This window comes from Antechinus flavipes, chromosome 2 (genome assembly GCF_016432865.1).
Source record: "Antechinus flavipes isolate AdamAnt ecotype Samford, QLD, Australia chromosome 2, AdamAnt_v2, whole genome shotgun sequence".
NCBI lineage: Eukaryota > Metazoa > Chordata > Mammalia > Dasyuromorphia > Dasyuridae > Antechinus > Antechinus flavipes.
The window spans coordinates 349,623,957-349,650,714 of record NC_067399.1 but is presented as its reverse complement, the minus strand read 5'-3'; the positions used below and the strand labels follow the sequence as shown (position 1 = coordinate 349,650,714).

Genomic DNA, 26,758 nt, shown 5'->3' with positions numbered 1-26,758 from the left:
AATTTCAGATGACAAAATTAAAACCATTTATAGTTATGTAAAACATGCTTTAAATCACTATTAATTAGAGAAATGAAAATTAAAACAAGTCTGAGGTATCACCTCACACCTCTCAGATTAGTTAAAATGATAGGAAAAGATAATGATAAATGTTGGAGGGGATGTGTGAAAAGTGGAACACTAATGCAATGTTGGTAGAATCATGAAATGATACAACCATTCTGAAGAACAATCTGGAACTATGCCCAAATGGCTATAAAACCATGCATACCTTTTGACCCAGCATGACATTACTACATCCGAATCCCAAGGAAATCATAAAGGAGGGAAAAGGACTGACACGTGCAAGTGTTTGTTGCAGCTCTTTTTGTGGTGGCAAAGAATTGGAAAAGGAATGAATGCCCATCAATTGGGGAATGGCTGAACAAGTTGTAGTACATGAAGGTAATGGGATATTATTGTTCTAAAAAGAACAATGAACAACTGATTACACAAAGGCCTGGAAAGATTTACATGAATTTGATACTGAGTGAAATAAGCAGAATCAGACATACATGACAATAAAAAAAAGAATGTATGATAATCAACTATGAAAGATTTGGTCCTTCTCAGTGGTTCAGTGATCCAAAGAAATCCCTTTGGACTTTGGACAAAATGTGCCATCTGCATCCAGGGAAAAAAAACCACCGCCAACACCAAAAAACAAAACAAAAAAATCTATGGATACTGGATGTAAATAAACACATGGTATGTTCACTTCTTTTTTCTGTTTTTTTTTTTTTAATCCCTCCCATGGTTTTTCCCTCTTGCTCTGATTTTTATCTCACAACATGATTCATAAAGGAAAGCTAATTAAAAATAATAAACTTGCTAAAATAAAAGAAACACATGTGTCACCTCCTGATGTACAATTTGTTTTAATTGATCATATATTTGCATAATTTTTTTTCTTGTATTCTCAATGGATGAATAGTTATAGGGGATGAGAAGATAGATTTTGATTGATTAAAATTCTTTCTCTCTTTTTCTAAACTTCTTTCTTTGTAATTTTGGTTATTTCCTGCCTTGAAAGAGAGAGACAGTGAGTATAAAGAGCAATTTTTTTATGTTTTGGTCAAAAACTCTGAGGGTCTTCCCCTCTCAGATTGATTTTTTTACCCAATTTTTCCCCATTTTCTTTGAGTAAGTAAAAGTAGTAGTAAAAGTTTAAAAAACTTCATTTTTTACTTAGCCTTAATCACTGAATGACTGTTACCTCAGACAAACCAGGTAAATAGCTTAGCATAAAAGGCTGGGTTCTCCACTACACACTGCTTAGCTTGGTTAAGATGACAGGAAAAGGTAATGATAAATATTAGAGGGAATGTGAGAAAATTGGAATGCTACTGCATTGTTGGTGGAGTTATGAAGTGATCCAACCAGTCTGGAGAACAATTTGGAACTATGGCCAAAGGACTATCAAATTGTGCATACCCTGTGACCCAAGATGTCTCTAATGGGTCTGTAACCCAGGAGATCATAAAACAGAGAAAAAGACCCACAGGTGCAAATATATAGCAGCCCTTTTTGTAGTGACAAGAAACTAAAAACAGTGGATGCTCATCAGCTGGGGAACCGCAGAATAAGTTATGATACATGGATGTAATGGAATATTATTATTCTATAAGAAACAACTAGCAGGATGATTTTAGAAAGGCCTGGAGAGACTTACATGAACTAATATTAAGTGAAGTGAGCAGAAACAAGAGAACATTGTACTAGCAACAAGAAGATTATGTGATGATCAACTATGATAGGCTTGGTTCTTTTCAACAAAGAAGTGATTCAAGGCAATTCCAATAGTCTTGTGATGGAGAGAGCCATCTGCATCCAGAGAGAGCAATAAGGAGACTGAATGTGAATCAAAACATTTCACTTTTATAGTTGTTTAGCTTGTTTTTTTTTTCTTTCTCATGTTATTTTTTCCTTTTTGATCTGATTTTTCTTGTGTAGCATGATGAATATAGAAATATATTTAGAAGATTTGCACATGTTCAACCTGCATTGGATAGCTTGTTGTTTTGGGGAGATGGAGCAATGGAGAAAAATTTGGAACACAAGATTTAACAAAAGTGAATGATGAAAACTATCTTTGCATGCATTTTGAAAAATAAAAAAAAAGATTAAAAAGAGACTACACCAACTATTTTGCTGTGTATGGGGGTATTTTCTTTTTAGCAATGACTTCCTTAGAATAAGAACCCAATGATAAAATCTCTGAGTAAAGATTATAGTCATTTGTTTGCAAATTTCCAAATTATTTTTACAGTACATTTAAACTGAGTTTATTTTTACTCCTTTCCCTCCCTAATATTACTTCCAAATTATATTTTGATTTTTTTCCTCTTTATAAACACAAAAGTCTTTATATTAAAGAACTTCAATTTGTATATTAATACTCTTAAAACCCTGTTAATTTTTTATTCTGTATTTGTTCATTTCATGGGATTTATTCTTCTATTCCATTTCAAGTATACACTGAGATGGTCATGCTTTTGATCTTGCCATTATCCACAAGTGTTTAACTTCTATGTTCATGAACTCTAAAATTTCTTTATCTTACTTTTTTTTTTTTTTGTATTTCATGCTTCTTTCTGTCTGGATTAGTTCTGGTGGACTGGCAGAACTCACAAATACTGGGAGTGTAAAAAATTACCAGGAGAAGATCATTTTGAAGACCTCCAGAAAATGTCTGTTTCGATCAGGCATGGAAGGAGGTGGGCCAAGCACAAGCAGGCTGAGTACAGATGGCAGTGCAGGCAGTGCACAGTCCTGGGGTGGTGTGACTTCTGCAGGCAGGAGAATCTACAGGAAGGACGGCACAGCAGTGTTGGCTACTCTGCCCTGGTCACAAGCCACTAGATCAGTAGAGAAGATATAAAACATCCAACACAAACACAAAAAGTAAATGCCAGAATTTTGTGGGACCTGACCACACCCACCTAGCACTGGAAGTCAGTTAGCAGTGACTCGGTGCAGCTAGGAAGGTTGGACAATTTCATTTGCCTTAAAAGCAGGTCTTAGATTTTTAAAATGATGAGCAAAAAAGCAAAAAGAACTCTGATTATAGTTTTTATGTTGAAAGAGAAGAACGGATTTCAAACTCTAAGGTCACTAAAAGCAGATTGTCTCCAGAGGAAAGCCCAAAGGGTGATATAAATTAGTTCCTATCTCACAAGACTCTGTTGGAAAAAAAAATTAAAAAGGATCTTAAAAGAGAGCTAGAAGAAAAAATGGGGAGAAGAAATGAAAACTTTGCAAGAGGATTTGGAAAAGGAAACAGATATTATCTGAAGAAAACTCCTTACAATTTAGTGAAATGGAAAAGGCATATAACAGCTTACAAAATAGTATTGATTTTTGGAAAATGGAAATGGAAAAAGAAAACAACTCCCTGAAAAACAGATTTTGTGAAATGGAAACAAAAATTACAGAAAAAACAATCCATTTAAAAATTCAATTGGTCAAATACAAAAAGAATTTAAAAAGGTAAATGAAAATAATTCACTAAAAATCAGAACTGAACAAATAGAAATGAATGACTCAATAAGACATCAGGAATCAGTCAAAGCAAAAACTAAAACATGACAAAATAGAAAATAATGTAAAATACTTATTTGGGAAAACAACTGACCTGGAAAATAGATCTAAAAAAGCCATTATAAGGATTATTGAACTTCCTGAAAACCATGCTGAAAAAAAGAACTTAGACATTATCTTACAGGAAATCATCAAAAGTACTGTCCTGATGTTTTAGAATAAGAAGGTAAAATAGCCATTGAAAGAATTCCTCAATCCCCTCCTGAAAGATACCCCCAAATGAAAACTCCAGGAAATATTGTGGCTAAATGTCAGAACTATCCAACCAAGGAAAAAATATTGCAAGAAGCCAGAAAGAAACAATTAAAACACTGAGGAATAAAAATAAGGATTACCCAGGACCTAGCAGCTTTAACCTTAAAGCATCGAAGGGCCTGGAATCTGATATTCCAAAAGGCAACGCAAATTGGAATGCAGCCAAGAATAAACAATACCACTAAACTGAGCATTTTCTTTCAGGGAAGAAGATGGACATTCAGTTTAATTATTTCTAATGAAAAGACCAGACTGAACAAAAAATCTGACTTTCAAATATAGAATTCAAGAGAAGCATAAAAAGGTAAAAAGAAAAGAACTCTTAAGAACTATATCTCTGTTATAGCTATATACAGAGGGTGCATGTATAATTTGATTTTACTGTTATAATATTAAAAAAAACTAGAGGTGGAAAGGGGATTGTACTGGAAAAGGAGTGGGGAGAATGTAGGTAAAATGAGGACAATTACATGTCAGGAAGAAGCAAAAAAAAAAAAACTATTATAATTGAGGGAAAGAAGGGAGGGGAATGAACATTGTATGAATCTTACTCTCATCAGATCTGTCTCAAAGAGAGAATATTAGACATATTTGGTTTCAGAGATAAACGTCTCTAATCTTATAGAGAAGTTGCAGGGGAAAAGGAAAAGGGGAGGTTAATAGAAGGAAAAAGAGAAATAGTAGGGGTAAGATATAAAAAAGGGGGAGAGGCTCTAAAGGGGGAGAGCTCCTTGAGACAAGTGGAGCTCAAAATCAAAATACTGGGGAAGAGAGAAAGGGGGACAGGAAAGAGAAAAGCATGATTTGGGGTAAATAAAATGGTGGGAAATACAGAATTAATCATTTTAACTGTGAATGTGAATGGGGTGAACTCTCCCATAAAATGGAATTGGATAGCAGACTGGATTAAAAGCTTGAACCATACAATATGTTGTTTACAAGAAAAACATTTAAAGCAGTGTGATATATACAGAGTAAAGGTAAAAGACTGTAGCAGAAAATATTATACTTCAAGTGAAATAAAAAAAAAAAAAAGCAGGGGTAGCCATCATGATCTCAGTTCAAGGAAAAGCAAAAACAAATCTAATTAAAAGAGATAAGGAAGGAAAATATATCTTACTAAAGGATAACATAGATAATGAAGAAATATCAATACTAAGCATATATGTACCAAGTAGTATAGCACTAAATTCCTAAAGGAGAAGTTAAGAGATTGCAAGATTTCCATAAATAACCAACAACTATAATAGTGAAGGATCTCAACTTTGTTGTCTAAGAACTATATAAATCAAACCAAAAATAAATAAGAAAGAAGTTAAGGAGGTAAATAGAATATTAGAAAAGGTAGGTATGATAGAACTATGGAGAAAATTGAATAGAGACAGAAAGGAGTACATTTTCTTCTTGGCAGTTCATGGAATCTATACAAAAATTGACCATATAGTAGGACATAAAGACCTCAAAATCAAATGCAGAAAGGCAGAAATAGTAAATGTTTTTTTTTTTTCCAGATCATGATGCAATAAAAATTACATCCAATAAAAGGCCAAGGACAAATACACCAAAAATCAATTGGAAAATAAAAAATCTAATCCTAAAGAATGAATAAGTGAAACAGCAAATCATAGACACAATCAACAATTTCATCCAAGAGAATGACAATAATGAAACAACATACTACAATTTGTGGAATACATTTAAAGCTGTAATAAGGGAAGATTTTATATATCTAGATGCTTACTTGCATAAAATAGAGAAAGAGAACATCAATGAATTGGGCTTTCAATCAAAAAAAGTTAGGAAAAAATAAATTAAATTTTGAGGTTCACAACATTCAACAAAGTATTCTCACTTTTTGTTGTTGTTGGCTTTCATTTTATTTCTTTATCATTTTCTTTTCTGGTTTGATTTAATTTTCTCATATAGCAAGATAATTGAATAAATGTGTATGCATATGTTGGATTTAACATATATTTTACCAGGTTTAACATATATTGTACTACCTGCTATCTAAGCAAGAAGGGTGGGAGAAGGGGAAGGAAACTGTAATGCAAGATTTTGTAAAAGTTAATGTTGGAGAATTATCTATGCATATGTTTTGAAAAATAAATGTTGGAGAATTATCTAGGCCTATGTTTTGAAAAATAAAAATCTTTAATAAAAAAATAAATTCTTCTCCTCTTTTTTCATTAAGTAGTTAAATAGAAAGCCCTCTCTTTTCTTATCCTTCAATTGTTTTTGTTCTTTAATTTAAATTTATATAATTTTCTGTACCTTTATCCAAAAAGGATTTTTAAATCTTATCTGATTTTCTATTTTGACGTTTATTCTTTGCTTCATGGTGAATTCATGTTCAATCTTTATTTTTTCATGTTAATCATGAAATTAAAACTTCTGAAGAATTTGTTTTGGGTTTTCTCTTTTAAACATTATATGATATTGCCCTGTATATCTTGCTTTTTCTCTGATCCCCTTTTCCCTGTTGAACCTAATCTTTAAAAATACCAATTTCTGTAGGTTAGAAAGAGGATATTGCTTCATATCACATTTTTTCCTATGTCCCTGATTGTGTATAAGTTTGTTATTAACTTTTATCTTTACCTCTTTTAAGTACTATATTCCTGCCTATAATACCCACTGTAAAATCTCTCTTCTCTTGTAGAAAATGGTTAGAGTGGGTATTATTGATAATTTCTCCCAGCATTGAAACAACATTCCCCTCTTTTTAAATCCCTACCTCCTTTGTCCCTTCACTTATTCTTCTGTTGGCTTTCTGTTTCTTGAGGGAATGCAAATTATTTTCTTTTCATTGTTAGCCTTTGGCTTGATTAGAATACAACTCATAGTTCGTACTATATTCTTCTATCTTGGTGATTTGGTTTGGTGTCTATCTTTCTCTGGTCTTTTGACTCATGTCTAACAGATATGTTATTTTGAATATCTGAGAATCTTCTTTTTTTTTTGAATTATTCCATTCAGCAATTTCTTACAAATGAACTTTCTTTTAAATCTAAGTGACTCAGATTTCCCCACAAATTTATTGTATATTAAGTCAATTAAGAAATATAAACACCATATGCCTCATAGTTTGAAGTATACTTTTCCTCCTGCTATTATCTGTGAATCTTCTCAATCAATGCCATGTTTTCTGTCTTTAGATGTTATGAATAATTTTCGTGGATTGTTTCTATTATCATGATATTCGTTTTTTATGACATGTTTTTCTGGAGATGTATAATCCTTAAATTATCTGTGTATGTAACCTCATCTTCAAGATCAGTTAAATGACTAGTATATGATTAATGTGTTCTTTTATGATTGTTACCTTTTGCTTTCTTTTACAATTTTTTCCATCTACTTTCATACTTTTTTATGTATTAACATTGTTGCTTATCTTGGGGCTCTACTTCTTTGGAAAGATTCTTCATTATACATTTCATTTTTTCAACTTCAACTCAGTTTTTTTCAAAGGTACTCTCCACTACTGACAACTAACTGACTAGTACCCTGGGTAGACTCTGTCTTGAGGCCTACTTTTCAATGCTTTTCAATGCTAATTTCAGTCTATCTTCTCCGATTTTTGTTCTTATACTAGGAGGTTTCAACATACATAGTAATGCTCCCTTGAACACCTTAATCTTCTAATTACTCAAGTTGGTCATTTTACAGAACTTATTATTCCATCCAACCTTCAGCTACACAGAGACATAGTTTTTCCATTATCCACAAATATTCTAACTTCATGTTTATCTAAAATTCCTTTATCTTATTATGTTTCTTTAAGCATTCCATCTTTTTCTCTGCCTTACAAACTCTATCACTATTCTTCATATTACATATGATTTCTACTCCTTATTTTGTTCTCCTTTCTTCTCCAACTTGGCCTCTGTTCACTTTCAACTTTATACTATCTTCTCTCTAATTCCTTTCCCCCATACTCGATTCAATCCTTCCAAGTCCTATTCATGTGCCACTGAAAGTAGCTGGGGAAAAATCACAATATCATCTTTACTTGATCCAATACAAATTTATATTATATAACATCATCATCATCATCATCATCATCATCATCATCATCATCATCTCTCTCTCTCTCTCTGTCTCTCTCTCTCTCTCTCTCTCTCTCTCTCTCTCTCTCTCTTTCTCCTCTTTCCCCCTTTTCTCTCTTAAGCAATAATCTTGCCTCATTTTCCAGTAATTTTTTTACTCAAAAATTTGAGGGCATTTGTCGAGAACTTCTTCTTTTCTCTTTCTTTTCATTATGTGATTAAAATGTCTTCCTCCACTATATACTTCTTAACCTCTGCCTCATATAAAAAGGGGATTTTTCTTCTTATCAAGGCAAACCTTTCTACATATACAAATGATTCCATACTATGCTACCTTCTTTAGCAGATTTAACCTGCTGTTTTCTCCATTCTTTCACAAATCTTTAATTTATCACTGCCTAAGTCTCCCCCGTTCTCAAAAACATCCTGTTCCCCCCCCCCATTCTAAAAAAAAAACCCTCACTTGCAATATGGCTGGCTTTCTATCACATCTTTATCCCTTATCTTAGCTAAACTCCTTGAAAAGACAATCTATATTTGGTTTCCCTACTTTTTTTCTTTCACTCTCTTTGCAAGTCTCTGCTATGTAGCTTTTGACTTTTTCATTCAAGTGAAACAGCTTTCTTCAGTTAGTTTTCATCTTTTATTTGCCATATCTAGCATTCTTAATCTTCTTGACTTCTCTGTAATCTTTGACACTGTCAATCACTCTTTTCTTTTTTTTCTCCAACTTTTTGTAGCCTTATTGCCCTCCTGGTTCTCTTTTACTTTTCTAACTACTCATTTTTAGTGTGCTTTGCTACATCTTCATCCAGGTCATTTCATTTTTAAAACATCTCTTATCTATGTTCCTTTTTTTCTCTGGCACAGTACCTTACTCATGATACTCCTCTCTAAATGAATGAAATAGTATGAGATATGTTTAATAAATGACTTCACATCAATTCATTCTTTGCTCATATATAAAGATGAATCCATATCATTCTCCCCTCCAGAAAATCTCAGTGCTAATTTTAGGATCAAATATAAATTCTATTTAATTTTTGAACTTCTTCATAATTTGGCCCCTTATTTCAAAACACTAAATCTAAAATCAATTATTACTGGCCTCCTTGACATCCCTTACATACCACATTCCTTCTCCAAACTATTCATTTCCACTGACTATTTCTAATGCCTGGAAAGTCTTCTCATTTTCTAGACTTCCCTGGCTTCCTTTAAAATTATACTTCTGCAAGCAATCTAGTCTTTAATATTAGCAATTTCCCTCTGAAATTACATCTAATCTGTCTGTATATTCATTGTTTTGGCATGTTGTATCCCTCAGTAAAATGTGAATAGTAATTCGTATTTTCACTTTCTTTGTATCCCTAATGCTTAGTATTGTGCCTGTTACATAATAAACACTTAATATTTTTTATTTGACCTGACTCTGCCTTTTGTGATTCTTGTGTTGTTACTTTTAGCTTTAATATATTCCTAAATTACTCTTTTAAGAAGTTTATGTTTCTTGCCCACAGATAAAAACATTTTTATTAATAGGATATGTATGTATATGAGTATGAATCCATAGGATAGTGGTGCATGCAATAAGTAAACACTAGAAATTTTCTAAATGAGTTTAGAACTAAAATAAAATTGGTATTTTTGCTATTGCTATTTGCAATTATTCTAGAAATTCTGAAAAATAAGAGAAAAATTAAAAATGTAAGCATAGACAAAGAAAAGTCAAATTTTCCTGTTTTTGCTGATAACATGATGATTTAAACAGAAAACTTTAAAGAATCAATAAACAAGCTAATTGAAGCAATCAATGCTTTCAGCTAAGTAGCTGGATACAAAATTAATCAAGAAAATTAAACCTTATTTCTACATTTTTATGATAAATATTAATAATTGATAGAAGGAAAATAAGTTTTTAGTCAAAAGGACTAAAAATCTCCTAAAATATCTGGGAGTTAGTCTACTAAGTAATAGTTAAAATCTGTGTAGATACAATTACAAAACATTTTTAAAGAACTAAAGATCTTTTTTTTTTTTATTTTATTTAATAATTACTTTATATTGACAGAATCCATGCCAGGGTAATTTTTTTACAACATTATCCCTTGCACTCATTTCTGTTCCAATTTTTCCCCTCCCTCCCTCCACCCCCTCACCTAGATGGCAAGCAGTTTTTTATATATGTTAGATATGTTGCAGTATATCCTAGATACAATATATATTTGCAGAACCAAACAGTTCTCTTGTTGCACAGGGAGAATTGGATTCAGAAGGTAAAAATAACCCGGGACGAAAAACAAAAATGCAGATAGTTCACATTCGTTTCCCAGTGTTCTTTCTTTGGGTGTAGCTGCTTTTGTCCGTCATTTATCAATTGAAACTCAGTTAGGTCTCTTTGTCAAAGAAATCCACTTCCATCAAAATATGTCCTCATACAATATCGTTGTCGAAGTGTATAATGATCTCCTGGTTCTGCTCATTTCACTTAGCATTAGTTCATGTAAGTCTCGCCAGTCCTCTCTGTATTCATCCTGCTGGTCATTTCTACAGAACAATAATATTCCATAACATTCATATACCACAATTTACCCAGCCATTCTCCAATTGATGGGCATCCATTCATTTTCCAGTTTCTAGCCACTACAAACAGGGCTGCTACAAACATTTTGGCACATACAGATCCCTTTCCCTTCTTTAGTATTTCTTTGGGATATAAGCCCAATAGAAACACTGCTGGATCAAAGGGTATGCACAATTTGATAACTTTTGGGGCATAATTCCATATTGCTCTCCAGAATGGTTGGATTCGTTCACACCTCCACCAACAATGCATCAGTGTCCCAGTTTTCCCGCATCCCTTCCAACATTCATCATTATTTTTTCCTGTCATCTTAGCCAATCTGACAGGTATGTAGTGGTATATCAGAGTTGTCTTAATTTGCATTTCTCTGATTAATAATGATTTGGAACACTCTTTCATATGAGTGGTAATAGTTTCAATTTCATCCTCTGAAAATTGTCTGTTCATATCCTTTGAACATTTATCAATTGGAGAATGGCTTGATAAGAACTAAAGATCTTAAATAATTGGAGGGATACAAAGATCCCAACTTTTGGGTAAGAATTCACTATTTGACAAAAACTGCTGGGAAAACTGGAAATCAGTATGGCAGAAACTAGGCATGGACCCACACTTAACACTGTACACCAAGATAAGATCAAAATGGGTTCATGATTTAGGCATAAAGAATGAGATTATAAATAAGTTAGAGGAACATAGGATAGTTTACCTCTCAGACTTGTGGAGAAGGAAGGAATTTGTAACCAAAGAAGAACTAGAGATCATTATTGATTACAAAATAGAAAATTTTGATTATATCAAGTTAAAAAAGCTTTTGTACAAACAAAACTAATGCAAACAAGATTAGAAGGGAAGCAATAAACTGAGAAAACATTTTTACAGTTAAAAGTTCTGATAAAGGCCTCATTTTCAAAATATATAGAGAATTGACTCTAATTTATAAGAAATCAAGCCATTCTCCAATTGATAAAAGGTCCAAGGATATGAACAGACAATTTTCAGATGATGAAATTCACAGATGAACTGAGAATTTATGAAATGAATTTATCCAAAGCATTGAAAATTTCTTCATTTTCAATAACTGATGGTTGACATATAAATCGTATTGACTGGTGGAGAACTTCTGTTTTCTTGGTGTCAATTGTCAGGCCAAATTAGCATAAGCAGCTGAGAATAGAATTTATATTCTCTTGCAACTCAATCTCAGAAGCTTCATTGACTGGACAAGAAGTCATGAACCAATTCTCCCTCTACCTTAGTCTTGCCTTAAACCTTTTCAAGTTGAATAATTTACTGTCACTGTGGTAGCAGACCTTGACATCAGTAATTAGGTAGCTTTAAAGGAAGATTAGGGCAGAGTTGAATATGATATCACTAAAAAGCAAAACTGTTTAGGAAAAGGTGAAAATAGTAATTATATTAAAAGAGTAAGGTGCAGATGAAGAGCCAACAAAGAGGCAAGGGGAGGGTTTGTAGTTCTGAAAACCTACTCATATTGGGAATAGATTAAATAGCATTATATCTATCTATTTATCTGTGTGTGTGTGTATATGTGTGTCTCTGTGTGTTTGTGTGTGTTTGTGTGTGTGTGTGTGTGTGTGTGTGTGTGTATGTATACTATGAAGGATAACACCCTCCAAAATATGTAAAGAAATAAGGAAGGAGAGAAAAGGATAAGATGGAGTACAGAAAGATTTGTAGACTTATGGCAGTGTAGAACAAAGTATGTAGATGAATGGGAAATGGGTAAAGAGGGAATTAAGGGCCAGTGCAGAAAATAAGGGATCCCTTGTTCTCCTAATTTGTATATGGTATCATCCTTTATGCCCAAATCATGTATCCATTTTGAACTTATTTTGGTATGAGGTGTGAGATGTAGATTTATACCAAGTTTCTGATATCATTTTCTACTTTTTCCAGCATTTTTTGTGAAATAGTGAGTTTGATTACTATAGTTCTTGATTATTGTGGCATGTGTTTATCTAACCTAGTCCACTGATCCACCACTCTATTTCTTAGCCAGTACCAAATGGTTTTGACGTCTTCTCTTTATAATAGAGTTTTAGGTCTGATACTGCTAGGTCATGATCCTTTGTACTTTTTTTCATTAATTCTTTTGATATTCTTGAACTTTTTTCTTCCAGATAAATTTTGTTATCATTTTTTCCAGCTCTATAAAATATTTTTTGGCAATTTGATTAGTATGACACTGTACAAGTAAACCAATTTAGGTAGAATTGTCAATTTTGTTATATTACCTCAGCCTACCCATGAGCAATTGATATATTTTAGTTGGTTAGATTTGACTTTATTTGTGTGAGAGGTCTTTTGTAATTGTGATCACGTAGCTCTTGAGTTTGACTTGACAGGTAGATGCCCCAATATTTTATTTTGTCTACAATTATTTTAAATGGAATCTCTCTTTCTACCAATTTATTTGTTTATTGATAAAATAAACACATACAAATCATCAGCAAGACTAAGACCTTGTCAGCTATACTTTCATAAGCAAGACTACTTGCCTTAACCAAAGAGATCTAGATCTGAAGGCCTGAACACCATTCCTCAGTGAAGAAAAATTATCTTTTATCAAGATCATTAGATCCATAAATCACTGACCAGGCCTAGGACTAGGACTTTTGGTTCTGATGTCTGTTCCCCAACATAAGGGAGTTTCTCTTCTGTCATAGTCAAAATGATGTTTCTGTTTTTGATAATATAAATATAAGAATGTCTTAACTTTTTTCTTTCAGGTAAAGGAGATTGTATGTATGGCACTGTATACACAACTGGATTTAATTGTATATGTTAGTTTATCTCATTTTGTTGCTTCTTTTTTCATTGTAAGAAATAGCTCTTAGAGCTAGAGAACTCTGCCTTTAAAGAAAATTAATCTGGCAACTGTGTAGAAGATAGTTTGGAATTAAGGGAGAGCTAAAATAGAGAAATGAAGAGACTTGTAACAACTTAAATGAGAGGTAATGAAGACAAGCTCAATCTGTGGCTGGAAGAATAGGAAAAAAAGTGTCAAATGAATGTTATAGAGATAGAAATAGAATGATATGGTGACTTGGATATATGGAATGAGAGTAAGTTATGAACCTGAGATCTGGAAAAATGACTATCTCATTGATAGAAATAAGAAGGTATTTTTTGCCTTTTGATGTGACTTTCCTTGTACAGAATGACAAAATGGAAATATGTTTAGAAGAATTACACTTTAACCTCTATCAGTTAGCTTGCTGTCTAGGGGAAGGGAACAGGGAAGAGAGGGTAAAAAATTTGGAACACAAAGTTTTGCAAAGGTTAAATGTTGAAAACTGTCTTTGTATGTGTTTGGAAAAACAAAAAGCTATAAAATAAAATAAAACTCATAACAAATTTAATTTATAATTAAATATTTAAATGAAAAAATAGGTTAATTTAGAAAACAATGTTTACATGTTATTAAAAAAATAAAATACTATTAAGTGGGGGGAAGGAGAATTACTGAAATACAATCAGTACACATCTAAAAAATAAAATTAACATATATTAAGAATGAAAATGAGAAGTTAAAATAAAATTTACTATATATCAAATAATATTTTCAAAAGGCAGAAGTTGTAATTATGGTTTCACTAAAGTGAAAAAATGAAAAATATATATAATGTTAAGAAAGATTTTTATTAAATATATTTAAAATAAAATATGTATATTTTATATGCAAACATCTGTCATTTCTTTACATTATACTTAGATGAATTGGGAGAAGTGATTATTTGTCCCTTGTATTAATAATAAATTATTGAATTAAAAATTCTTCCTTTTCTCCTTCATTATCCAGAAATCAACCAATGAGGAAAATCTTTCTCCAAGAATTATTCAGGTTAAGATTTAATCAAAGATTTTAAAAGAAATTCTTAGTCTAGATAAATGAGTGGATGCCTGCTCATTGTATTTACTCAAGTAGGTTTGGGGCAATGTGTATTCTCCCTTTTTACAGACACATAATATAAAAATTGATGCCTTTGAACAAGAGTAAGGTGTTCAGTTCAGTTTCGCATACCTCATTATATTCATATTCCATCTCTCCTTGTAAGATATATTTTGTTTTAATTTCTCATTTTCATTCTCAATATATATTAATTTTATTTTTAGATTGTGCTGTTTATATTGCAATAATTTTTTTCCTCTCTCACTTAATAGTATAGATATATATATATATGTATATGTATGTGCATACAAACAAACACATACACAGACATATCCACTTTTAATTGTAGCCTTTTAGGGGAAGGGAAGAAGAAAGGGAAAAAGAATAAAGCAAAAAAAAAAAAAAAACAGCAGAGAATGAAAATTTTAAGCAAAGAACATTATATTAAGCTCAAAATACTAAAAATCACATGAGTATAAGTTTTTTTAAAAGATACTAATAAAGCACATTATTTATCCATTCTAACAAACTTCCCATAAAACACTGAACAATCATTTTTATCTGAAAAATTATTTTTAGTGATGAAATTGTTCTCCCCAATGTTAGTTTGCAACAGAATTGTTGGCCATAGCAATATTAGAAGACAAAAAATAGTCATTAATATTGTCAAGGATGAGGGAAAAAACTGAAGTTTCTGAAATAAGAACTTACTATTTGACAAAAATCATTGGAAAAACTGGAAAATAAAACTGGAATAAAAATAAATCAGAAATTCAGCATATACCTACAGCTCATATCCAAAAACCATAAGGTCAAAATGGGTATGTGATTTGGGCATAGAGTAACACCATAAAGAAATTAGGATAGCAAAGGATAATTTACCTATAAGATATTTGGAGAAGGAAGGAATTTATTATCAAAGAACAAGTACAGAACATTATGAAAGGCAAAATGGACAACTTTGATTATGTTAAATTGACAAGATTTTGCTTAAACAAAACCAACATAAACAAGACGAAAAGGGAAATACAAAGCTGGGGGAAAATCTTTACAGTTAGTATTTCTGATAAAGGTCTTATTTCTATAATATATAAAGAACTGTGTCAAATTTATGAGACTACAAGTCATTCCCCAATTGATAAATGGTCAAAGGATATGAATAGGCAATTTTCAGATGCCAAAATTAAAGCCATCTATAATTATGTGAAAAAATACTCTAAATCACTATTTATTGGAGAAATGCAAATTAAAACAACTCTGAGATACCACCACATACCTCTCAGATTGGCTAAGATGACAGAAAAAGATAATGATAACTATTGAAGGGGATGTGGGAACTCTTGGACACTAATGCATTGTTAGTGGAGTTGTGAAATGATCCAACCATTCTGGAGAGCAATTTGGAACTATGCCCAAATGGCTATAAACCTATCTATGATTACCCTCTGACTCAGCCATCCCATTACTGGGTCTGTATCCCAAGGAAATCATAAAGGAAATCATAAAGGATCCAAATGTGCAAAAATATTTGTAGCAGCTCTTTTTGTGTTAGCACAGAATAGGAAAAGGAGTGGATGCTCATCAGTTGGGGAATGGCTGAACAAGTTGTGGTACATGAGGGTAATAGAATATTATTGTTTTATAAAAAATGATGAACAAGCTGATTATAAAAAAGCCTGAAAAGATGTACATGAACTGGTGCTGAGTGAAACAAACAGAACCAGGAATACATTGTACATAATAACAACAAGAATGTGCAATGATCAACTATGAAAGACTTGGTTCTTCTCAGAGTGGTTCAGTGATCCAAAGCAATCCCAATAGACTTTGCACAGAATGAGCCATCTGCATCCAGGAAAAAAAAAAAAAAAAAAAAAACTATGGATACTGAATGTAAATCAACACATGTTATGTCACTTCTTTTTTCCATGTATAATGTCTAATTGCAACAACTATATTGCTATCTTTTTTTTTCTGTGAGAAATATACTTTGTGAAATATGATGTATTCTAAGAAAAGGATGGGAAAATATTATTTGTAGCTGATGTTATGGTTTGCTTAGATAATCCCAGAAAGTTAACAAAAAAAAATTAATTGAATTGATTCCTAACTTCATTTAAAATAGAATATGTATTTCTATATAACACAGCAATATTGAAAGGATTTATAGAAAAAGGAATCTTATTCTCATACTCTCTAAAAGTCAATTTACAAGGATAATTTCAACATTTAAATAAAATTATAAAAAAACCTTCATACATAAAGATAAATCTTTAGAGAGATTTTCTTTGCTCATACCTGGGCTAGACCCATGTAATAAAAATGAATATACTATCTAAATAATTTTTTAAATTTAATGGTACTTCAATAAATCTATCCAGGATGTACTTTATAGAGGCAGAGAAATAATTACAAAATTTGAAGAAAAACAAATAGGGCTGCCATCTCAAGGGAAACAATAAAAAAAAAAAAAGTAAATAGCACTTCCAGGAGTCAAATTACATTAGCAAGCAATAATCATTATAACTAACATAAAAGGAATTCCAGCTATGAAATATCTCACAAATGATATTCCAAACTTTGACTGAAAACTTCTATCTTTTGAGGCAGACCATTCTCCTATATATTTTTTAATTTTAAATTTAATACCAAATTACAAAAAGAAAGGATTATACATGAAATTGCTAATTTCTATCATTCAGAGCTTGTTTTAAAAAGATGTAATAAATTTAGTATATGACTTTGAAAAAATGTCTTGGCTCAGATTATTCTAAAATTTTAGACAGTTCTAATTATAGAGCTTTTCTTATGCCAAGCTTTAATAAGCCTCTTTTCAGCTTCTGCTTATTCTGTTCTTTGTATGCAAAAAGAACAAGTCTAATCATGTTCACACATGATAACCATATACAGTTGAACACTATTAAACCTATTCTGACATTTCTTTTCTTCAGGCTAAATATACTCAATTCTTTCATACCACTGAGCTTCACATCACTCAAGGCCCTTCCCCACCCTAGTTGTACTCCCCAGAACAATCTCTTGTTTAACAAAATCTTTAATCATTAGCCACAATACATTGAAAAAAAATATATAGCACAGTGGTATTACCACTTCATTATTCAGAAGCCTACAATCTAAGAATATCTCCAATTTACCTCTTATACAACTTGTTTATACATAGCTGTGGACACTATTATATCTCCTATTAAATTGCAAGCCCCTTGAAAGCACAAACTATTGCTTTGTTTTTTGGCAAGTGTCTGACAAAAGCTTAATAAATGCTTATTCACTTGATTCAAATATTTCTGCATTGCATGTCTATCAATGAAGTCACAAATCACATGACATTTTTTGACTACTTACTCAAACTGAGCTTGCAATACACTAAACATCCAGATTTTTTTCATATTCATTAACTGTGTCTCCATCCTCTTAGATTAATAAATATTATTTATGTAATCAAGTATAAGTTTATATATATATATACATATACATATATGTGTGTATACACACACACACACACACACACACACACACACACATACATACACTTATGGAATTTCATCTTATTAGAGTCAACCCAATGGTCCAGCTTGTCAAATGTTAGACTTCTGATTCCACACTCCACTGTAAATTCCAACTTCATATAATTTATAAGACTTGCTACAATGACAATGTTATTAGCAATTATTCTATTCAGTTCTAAATATATCTAATTTTTATCATCTGATCCATATCACTCTCTTCCTCTCCAAATAGTATGAGAATTTTCCCCCTGAAATACAATCTTACCAGACTTTGCAACTGACCAGAAATCTTTTCTCTATATATTTTAACTTGGTATCCAGAAATGTAAATCCCATTGTGTCACCTTCTTAGCCAGCTCTTCACCTCCCAAATTCATTTTCCCTTCTATAATTTTCCCCTTCAATAACACGCTTTCAAAGGGAGTACCCTGAGTAAAATACAACTATAAGGCCTTGGTTTTCAGTTTCTTGAACAAGAATCACAATCATTTATGAAATGTTTTAGATTATTTCTGGTAATGTCATTGCATGTGTGTTTCATATTTTTTTTAAATGGTAAACAATCACAATTTAATTTTAACAATTCAGAAAATTTAATTCCTTAGAAATCATTTTATATAAAGAAAATAACAAATATATAAAGGAAACATTTCATATTAAAGCAAATAATTCAAAGCAATCCTATTTATCATTTTAAATGGTCAAGCAGTAAAAATCTAGGATCAGATTCTTTAAAAAAGAGATTTAACTTTAGTTTTCAAATTCATTAATTTTAAGTATGAAACTTAAAAATTGATTAAAAAAGAAGTTCTAAAATGTTTCATGTTAAAATATTTACATTTTTAACTCCAAATATTTTTTGCTTATCCCCATAAAATGATTTTTGGGTTTCATTCACAAGAAATTCTGTCACAAAATCAACAAACCTCCATTTTTCCTGAAGAGTTTCTGGTTTCATTATATTTTGTTCTAAATATCCCTTAATTTGTTTTTGAGATCTACCTGTTATTTTCTTTCCTATTACTGATTATAAAATTAAATTTGAAATAATAACTGTTATACCTTAATTTGTCCAAATATTTTTAGCATCACTCATATTTGTGTCAGTGGTGGAATGCAAACTATTTCTTCACAGTATTGAAATTGTCTCTGCTATTGCTTACTTGCTATATGGCTAAAGTGATTTTTTTTCTCAATCTTTGATAATGTCCTATAGGTCTTTTAAGAAAGTCATAACTAATAATATCATGCAACTTTTTAAGTACTCTAATCATGTATTTAGCCTTTGGGTTGTTTACAATTTTTATTTATCCTATAAATGTTCAACAATTATAAACAAGATGTCTTTACGAATAGAAAACTAAATTAGTGGGTATGTGAGCAACTCTATATCATAATTTGAATAACATATTTCTCAGAGGTGGAATTTATAGTAAATGAATAATAGATTTATAGTCAAAGCACTTAGGTTCAAATTCAAGCTCTATCTTTTATTACTTGTGCGCTCTATAGAAAGTCACTTAATAATTAAATATTTGGTTTTCTTTTCTATAGTAAGATCCCTTTAAAAGCTAATTCCATAAATAGTATGGCAAAAAGTAGGCATAGACCCACACCTATCACTGTATACCAAGAAAAGGTCAAAATGGGTTCATGATCTAGACATAAAGAATGATATTGTAAACAAATTAGAAAAGAACATAGCATTGTTTACCTCTCAGATTTGTGCAGGAGGAAAGAATTTGTGACAAAAAAGAATTCGAGATCATTACTAATCATAAAATAGATAATTTTGGTTATATTAAATTAAAAAGTTTTTGTACAAACAAAATTGATGCATACAAGATTAGAAGGAAAGCAATAAACTGAGAAAACATTTTTATATCCAAAGGATCTGATAAAGTCCTCATTTCTAAAATATATAGAGAATTGACTCTAATTTATAATAGTTCAAGCCATTCTCCAATTGATAAATGGTCAAAGGATATTAACAATTATTTGTAGCCACATGAAAAGATGCTCCAAAATCACTGTTGATCAGAGAAATGCAAATCAAGACAACTCTGAAGTATACTATATATTTCTCAGATTGGCTAAGATGATAGGAAAAGATAATGTGAATGTTGAAGGGGATGTGGAAAACTGGGATACTAATACATTGTTGGTGGAACTGTCAATAGATCCAACCATTCTGGAGAGCAATTTGGAACTATGCTCAAAAAGTTATCAAATTGTGCTGGATCAAAGGATATCAAATTGTGCATATCCTTTGATCCAGCAGTGTTTCTATTGGGATTATGTTCCACAGATATCTTAAAAGAGTGAAAGGGGCCTCATGTGCAAAAATGTTTGTGGCATCCCTTTTCGTAGTGGCAAGAAACTGGACACTGAGTTGATACCCATCAATTGGAGAATGGCTGAATAAATTATGGTATATAATATTGTTCTGTAAGAAAGGACCAGCAGGATGATTTCAGAGAGGCTTGGAGAGACTTATATGAACTGATGCAAAGCAAAATGAGCAGAACCAAGAGATCATTATACACAGCAACAACAGGACTATATGATGATCAATTCTGATGTATGTCAACATTGAAATGATTTGGCAGTTCCAGTTGGGCAGTGTAGAACTATCTACACCCAGAGAGAGAACCATGGGAACAGAGGGTGGAACATTCTCACTCTCTCTGTTATTATTTGCTTGCATTTTGTTTCTTTTTTTCTCAATTTTTCTTTTTCTTCTTTCTTGATCTGAATTTTCTTGCACAACTTGCCTGCTGGGTGGGGAAGGGGATGGGAGGAAGAAGGGGAAATTTTTTGGCAGGGGGTTATGCAGGGGTCAATGTTGGAAAAATTACTCCTGCATGTGTTTTGTGAATAAAAAGCTTTAATTAAAAAAAAAAGACAATTCTGAAGGAATGACAATGAGAAAAAGCTATACATTCCCAAAGAAAGAACTGATGGTGGCTAAATACAGATTAAAGTAGACTTTTTTTTTTAACTTAAGAAAAGGTGATTCCATGATATGTAATATATTTCACTGCCCTCCATATATTGTTAGACAGATATCTTTAAAATGAATATTCATTTTACTAATGGTCAAAGTTTGAGTCAGTGATTTGTGAATACCTGTATGGACCCCCCATATCATGAGACTGTGAGCTCCTTGAAAGTAGGGAGCAACATCTTTTTTTTTCCTTTTTTTTAATCCAGAGTACAAGGCTCGATACATAGTAGGTACTTAATAAATGATCCAACTATATCTATCTATTTATCTATTTATCTGCCTTAGTTGTCTTCCAAAGTTAGAAAAATATCATTTCCCAATAAAATAATTTTGTAGATGATCACTTATTTCTATGTGGATTTTGCATAGGATATCCTTCATAATACTCTCAAAATGTTTTCAGTGAGCGTGAATTTCATAATTTTATGTCTTTATGTAGATATTCAGAGGATTGTGGAACAAAGTTCAATGTAGATCAACTTTGCATCGGCCTTAGAATTTTGTCTTGGTTTGAACATGTACATGAAAGACATGATTTGAGAACTTTTAAAGCTGTGTTGTTATGCTGAGTCAAAAGAAAAAAAATTAATCAACAATCAATAGACAAAGAAATCCACTAAAACTGTCTAATACAAGAAATTGTTTGTGAAAGCTTACTTATTCCCTTTTTAGTATTTAATAAATGATAACCTCAATCATTCTAATTAAGATTTTTATATATAAGCTAAAGTCATGATAACTAGTGTTTTGTTTTTGTAATACTTTAAAAATTCTATTTCAATCACCTCTTAAAATTCTGGAAAATTGAAACCTGAGTGCCTATTTAACTTATGTGGTTTCCAACATGGCTTTCATCTATGTCTATAGTCAGAATTAACTGTTCCTCATAGTTTCTTTTAAACATATCATACATTGGAAAAGTAGAATAGAATTAGTGGTTTCAATATCATTGTTAATGGGAATTCAGCACTATGGAAGCAGCAAGAAGATATATTTTACTTATTATTTGTTGTTCTTCCATTTTCATCTATGAATGCCATTGTTATGAAAGTTTCTTTTCTCTACATGGAAGCAGAGATAGTGCTTACTTAAGGCTCATATGCAAATACGAGAAAGCTAGAAATTACCTTTATGACTTTTCTGTAAATTAGATTTTTGCATTCTACCTGTGTACACAAAATATATGTGTGGATCTTTCAGCTGGTTCTAACTTTTACAAGGTACTGGGGAGTAAATGCAGGAGGAAAACTGGTAAAGAATTAATATTTTTTCATTGCTAAGAATGATAATTTCCTTAGCATAAAAGTAAGTCTATGGTTCAAGAAGTACATTTTAATTTCTAAAGATAATAATTAGGTTATTGATTATCATATCTTTCTTTTAACCTGATTGAGGACTAAGCTGGAAGAGATGCTTTTGAACTATACCATAATAGATTTATGATGGACATTTTGTTAGGAAAAAGTGATCACTTATATTAGTAGTATTCTACATGATTCAAATGAAAGTTAATGTGATGTGATTTATTCTGTATAGTGAGAATACAAGAAAAATTTCAAGGGAGCACAAGAGGATTTTCTTTCTCCAGCCCATTCTGAGAAGCATCCTTCCAGTTTTTCTTTCTATGGGTGACACTGAGAGAATACTCATTATAACATACCTACCAAGGGATGAGAAATGGCTGAAGAATTATATTTCCAAGATCCTAGTCACTTCTAAAGTACCAGGATTCAGATCTTATATAGTGAAAGTAAAGAGACATGGGAAGGGACAATCCTCTCTGACCCTGACCTAACACTGGATTTTCAAAAGCTAACAGTCAAATCTTATTCTGGTCTTAATTCCATGGCACTATTCTCTGAAAGTCTCTAGATCAGGGCCAGGCCCAACCACTTATTTCAGAACTAGTACAGATGTGGTCTCTGCTCTTTGGATGTACTACCAGTCATCTAAGAAAGAGAACCAACCAGCAAACCAAAAGTTAGAACTTAAAAGTCCACCACAATAGGCCAGATAATTACATATAATGCTTATGATGTGAAGGGCAGAAATCCACAAAGAAAATGGAGAAATCTCTCTCAAGAAAATAATCACTTTTACAGATAATCATGGCTGAGGAAGAACCTCAGTATGACTTCTATGATTCTTTGCTTTCTGCCCATTGCCCTGACAATAGGAAACAACTCTTAAGAGCCAAGGAAAAGGAAAGAGGGAGCCTTGAAGTTATTATAATATTATATTACACCATTTCTTTTTGTTTTACCAATGTTTCCTCTTTTTAAAATTTCTGGGGAGTTTTTAAGAAACAACATTGCAAATATCTCCATATATTTAATAAAAATCTTTAGAAAACTACTAAGAACATAAATTTGACATATTTTTTATAGAACTAAAGATTAATTTTGGTTTCTCTCTCTAACACATTATGAAAATATCAATTTGAGAAGGCAAAAAGACTGGCAAAGAGATAGAATAAGAAAGAATTAGACAGAAGATGTTTATCTTTTCCCTTTAGGTGAGTTTTCCTATATTCATTTTTAAAATAATTACAATCATGTATCTTCCCTTCATGTATTTTTACTTTGAAAACTAAGTATATTTTATTTAAAATAAATATGTGAAATACTGATTTTTAGAGGGAAAAAACTGTTTTTAAAACAAAAAAAATCCTTTCTTTGCATGTTTACACTACTTTTTTAAAATTTAGTGAAATGAAGTAACTTTAAAAGAGAATAATGAAAATACTTACGCAAATGAGGATTTACAGGAGCTAAAGAAAAGAAAGGGGAAAAAAGAATATTAGCACAAATGGAAAGAATTCAAAATGTGAAACAATAAGCAATTTTTCTTAATCTATCAGTGTCTCTGGCCAAAGTACCTAATTATCTTCCCAACTACAATTCTATTCAATTATGTGGCATAATTCATTAGATTTCACAATTATATTTTTTAAATGATGCCAAAGAATTATTATTGATTCGACTTCTGGCCAAAATGGTGGAGATGAGGCACAAAGCTGTGTAAGCTCTGTGTTTTCTCTCAGAATCCATTTCATTACAAGTCTCTGAATTAATGCTTGACTGAAAAAAAAAAAAAAACACAAAGAGTTACCAAGACAAGACATCCTTGAAAGTCGCCAGGAAAGGTCTGTTTTTGCTCCAGGGTGGGGAAGGTTTTAGATTTGGCGCAGGCTGAGGGCAGGCAGCAACAGCAAGAGCACAGCAGGTAGCTCATGGCCAAACAGACTGGAGGGGAGTGGGGTGTGATCTCAGCACTATCTGCGGGGAGAGATTTGCTACAGGCTTGGATACTTTGCCCTGCCAGCAAACCAGCACAAAAGCAGAGAAGCTAAAAACACAGGGGGTGAAGAATACAACCCCGAACAGCTAGAGTCTCTTGGGACCCGGCCATCCCTCCCCCACAGGGTCTCAGCATGCTTTCAGAGTCTCAGAGCACAGGCGCAGCACAGCCATCGCAGTCCTGCTAGTGCCTCACTGCTGCCCCCTCGCAGTCTGTAGAGGAAGCTCGGTTACTTTCCAGCCCTCCCCTCAAAAAAGCAGATTCCTTTTATTTGTTTTTTTTCTTTTTTTCTCTGCTAGTTTGTCTTTGAGTCTTCTCTGACAAAATGAGCAAAAAATTTAAGGGGACCTTAACCATTGACAGCTTCTACACGGATAGAGAGTAGATTCTAAATCTGAGGAGACTAAAAACAGACTGTCTCCAGGTGATCCTCAAAGGAGGAGATCATCTGTTCCTCAGCACAGATGAATCTCATAGAAGAAATTAAAAAGGCTCTCACAAGAGAGCTAGAAGAAAAATGGGAAAAGGAGAGGAAGGCTTGGCAAGAGAGTCTGGAGAAGTCATCCCACTCATTTAAAGACAGAGTGGATAAAGAAATCAAATCCTTGAAAAATAGGATTTGCAAACTGGAAACAGAAAATAGCTCTCTAAATAATAAAGTTTGTGAAATGGAAAAAAATTCCATAGAACAAAACAACTCACTTAAAACTCAGTTGGACAATTAGAAACAGATATAAAAAAAGTGAGTGAAGAAAATACTTCATTGAAAATCAGAATCAAACAAATGGAATTGAATGATCGAGGAGACAACAAGAATCAGTCAAGCAAAACCAAAAAAAATCAAACAGTGGAAAAAATGTGAAATATCTTCTTGGGGAAACAACAGATCTGGAAAACAGATCCATGAGAGACAATCTGAGAATTATTGGACTCCTACAAAAATATAATGAAAAAAAGAGCCTGGACACTATTTTCCAGTAAATTGTCAAAGAGAACTGCCCAGAAGTTATAGAAACAGAGAATAAAATAGACATTGAAAGAATTCATCGATCATCTACTGAAAGGGATCCTAAAATCAAAACACCAAGAAATATAGTGGCCAAATGCCAGAACCCTCAGACGAAGGAAAAAATACTACAAGCGGCTAGAAAAACCCCAACTCATATATAGAGGAGCCACAATAAGGATTACTCAGGATCTAGCAGCGTCCACATTAAAAGATCGAAGGGCCTGGAATATGATATTCTGAAAGGCTAAAGAATTCAGTATGCAACCAAAAATAACTTATCCAGCCAGAATGAGCATCTTTTTCCAGAGAAGAAGATGGTCATTCAATGAAATAAGCAAATTTCACCTATTTTTGATGAAAAAAAACAGAACTTAACAAAAAGTTTGATCTACAAATATAGAACTCAAGAGAAACCTAAAAAGGTAAAAAGAAATCTTGGGAACTATATTTCTGCTATGACGATGTATAAAGAATACATGTATACCTTGTTCTAGAAACTAGAGGTGGAAAGGAAATTGTACCAGAAAAAGGGTAAAGTGGATGTACTACATCTCACAAAGAAGCAAAGGAAACCTATTATATCTGAGAGAAAGAATGAAGGGGGATGAATATAGTAGGTATCTTACGCCATCAGAAATGGCTTTAAGAGAAAAATTTTAGACATAGTCAATTTATGGTAAAACTTCTCCTACCTCATTGAAAAGTGAGAAGGGAAAAGTGAAAAGGGAAGGAATAAGCTAAGCAAAAGGGAATATGGAAACTGTGAGGAAAAGGAGTAAGATAGGAGAAGGAATTCTAAGGTAGAGGGGAGAGATACTAAAAAGAGAGGGCTGTGAAAAGCAAGTGGTGCTCAAAAGTTTAATACTGGGGAGGGGGGTAAGGGAGAAGTAAAGGAGAAAAACATAAGTAGGGGTTAACAAGATGGCAAGTAATACAGAATTAGTAATTTTAGCCATAAGTGTGAATGGGGTAAACTCCCCCATACAGAGGAAGCGGTTAGCAGAATGGATTAAAAGCCAGAATCCTACAATATGTTGTTTGCAGGAAACACACCCGAAGCAGGGAGATGCATACAGAATAAAGGTAAAAGGTAAAAGTAAAAGGTTGGAGCAGAATCTGCTATGCTTCAGGTGAAGTCAAAAAAGCAGGGGTAGCCATCCTCATCTCAGATCAAGCAAAAGCAAAAATTGATATAATTAAAAGAGATAAGGAAGGGCACTATATCTTGCAAAAGGGTAGGATAGATAATGAAGCAATATCAATATTGAACATATATGCACCAAGTGGTGTAGCATCTAAATTCTTTAAAGAGAAATTAAGAGAGCTGCAAGAAGAAATAGACAGCAAAACTATAATAGTTGGCGATCTCAACCTTGTACTCTCAGAATTAGATAAATCAAACCACAAAATAAATAAGAAAGAAGTCAAAGAGTTAAATAGAATACTAGAAAAGTTAGATATGATAGATCTCT

The 26,758-nt window shown here is 32.2% G+C and overlaps 1 protein-coding gene across 1 annotated transcript in view; it reads right to left on the bottom strand.

Moving 5' to 3' along the window:
• MDGA2 (MAM domain containing glycosylphosphatidylinositol anchor 2) overlaps positions 1-26,758 on the bottom strand; it is an 816,139-nt gene that overhangs the window by 148,060 nt on the left and 641,321 nt on the right. Inside the window, exon 12 of the mRNA XM_051978002.1 lies at positions 23,727-23,747. Coding sequence (XP_051833962.1) covers positions 23,727-23,747 — 21 coding nt within the window. The remainder of the gene's footprint in view (positions 1-23,726; positions 23,748-26,758) is intronic.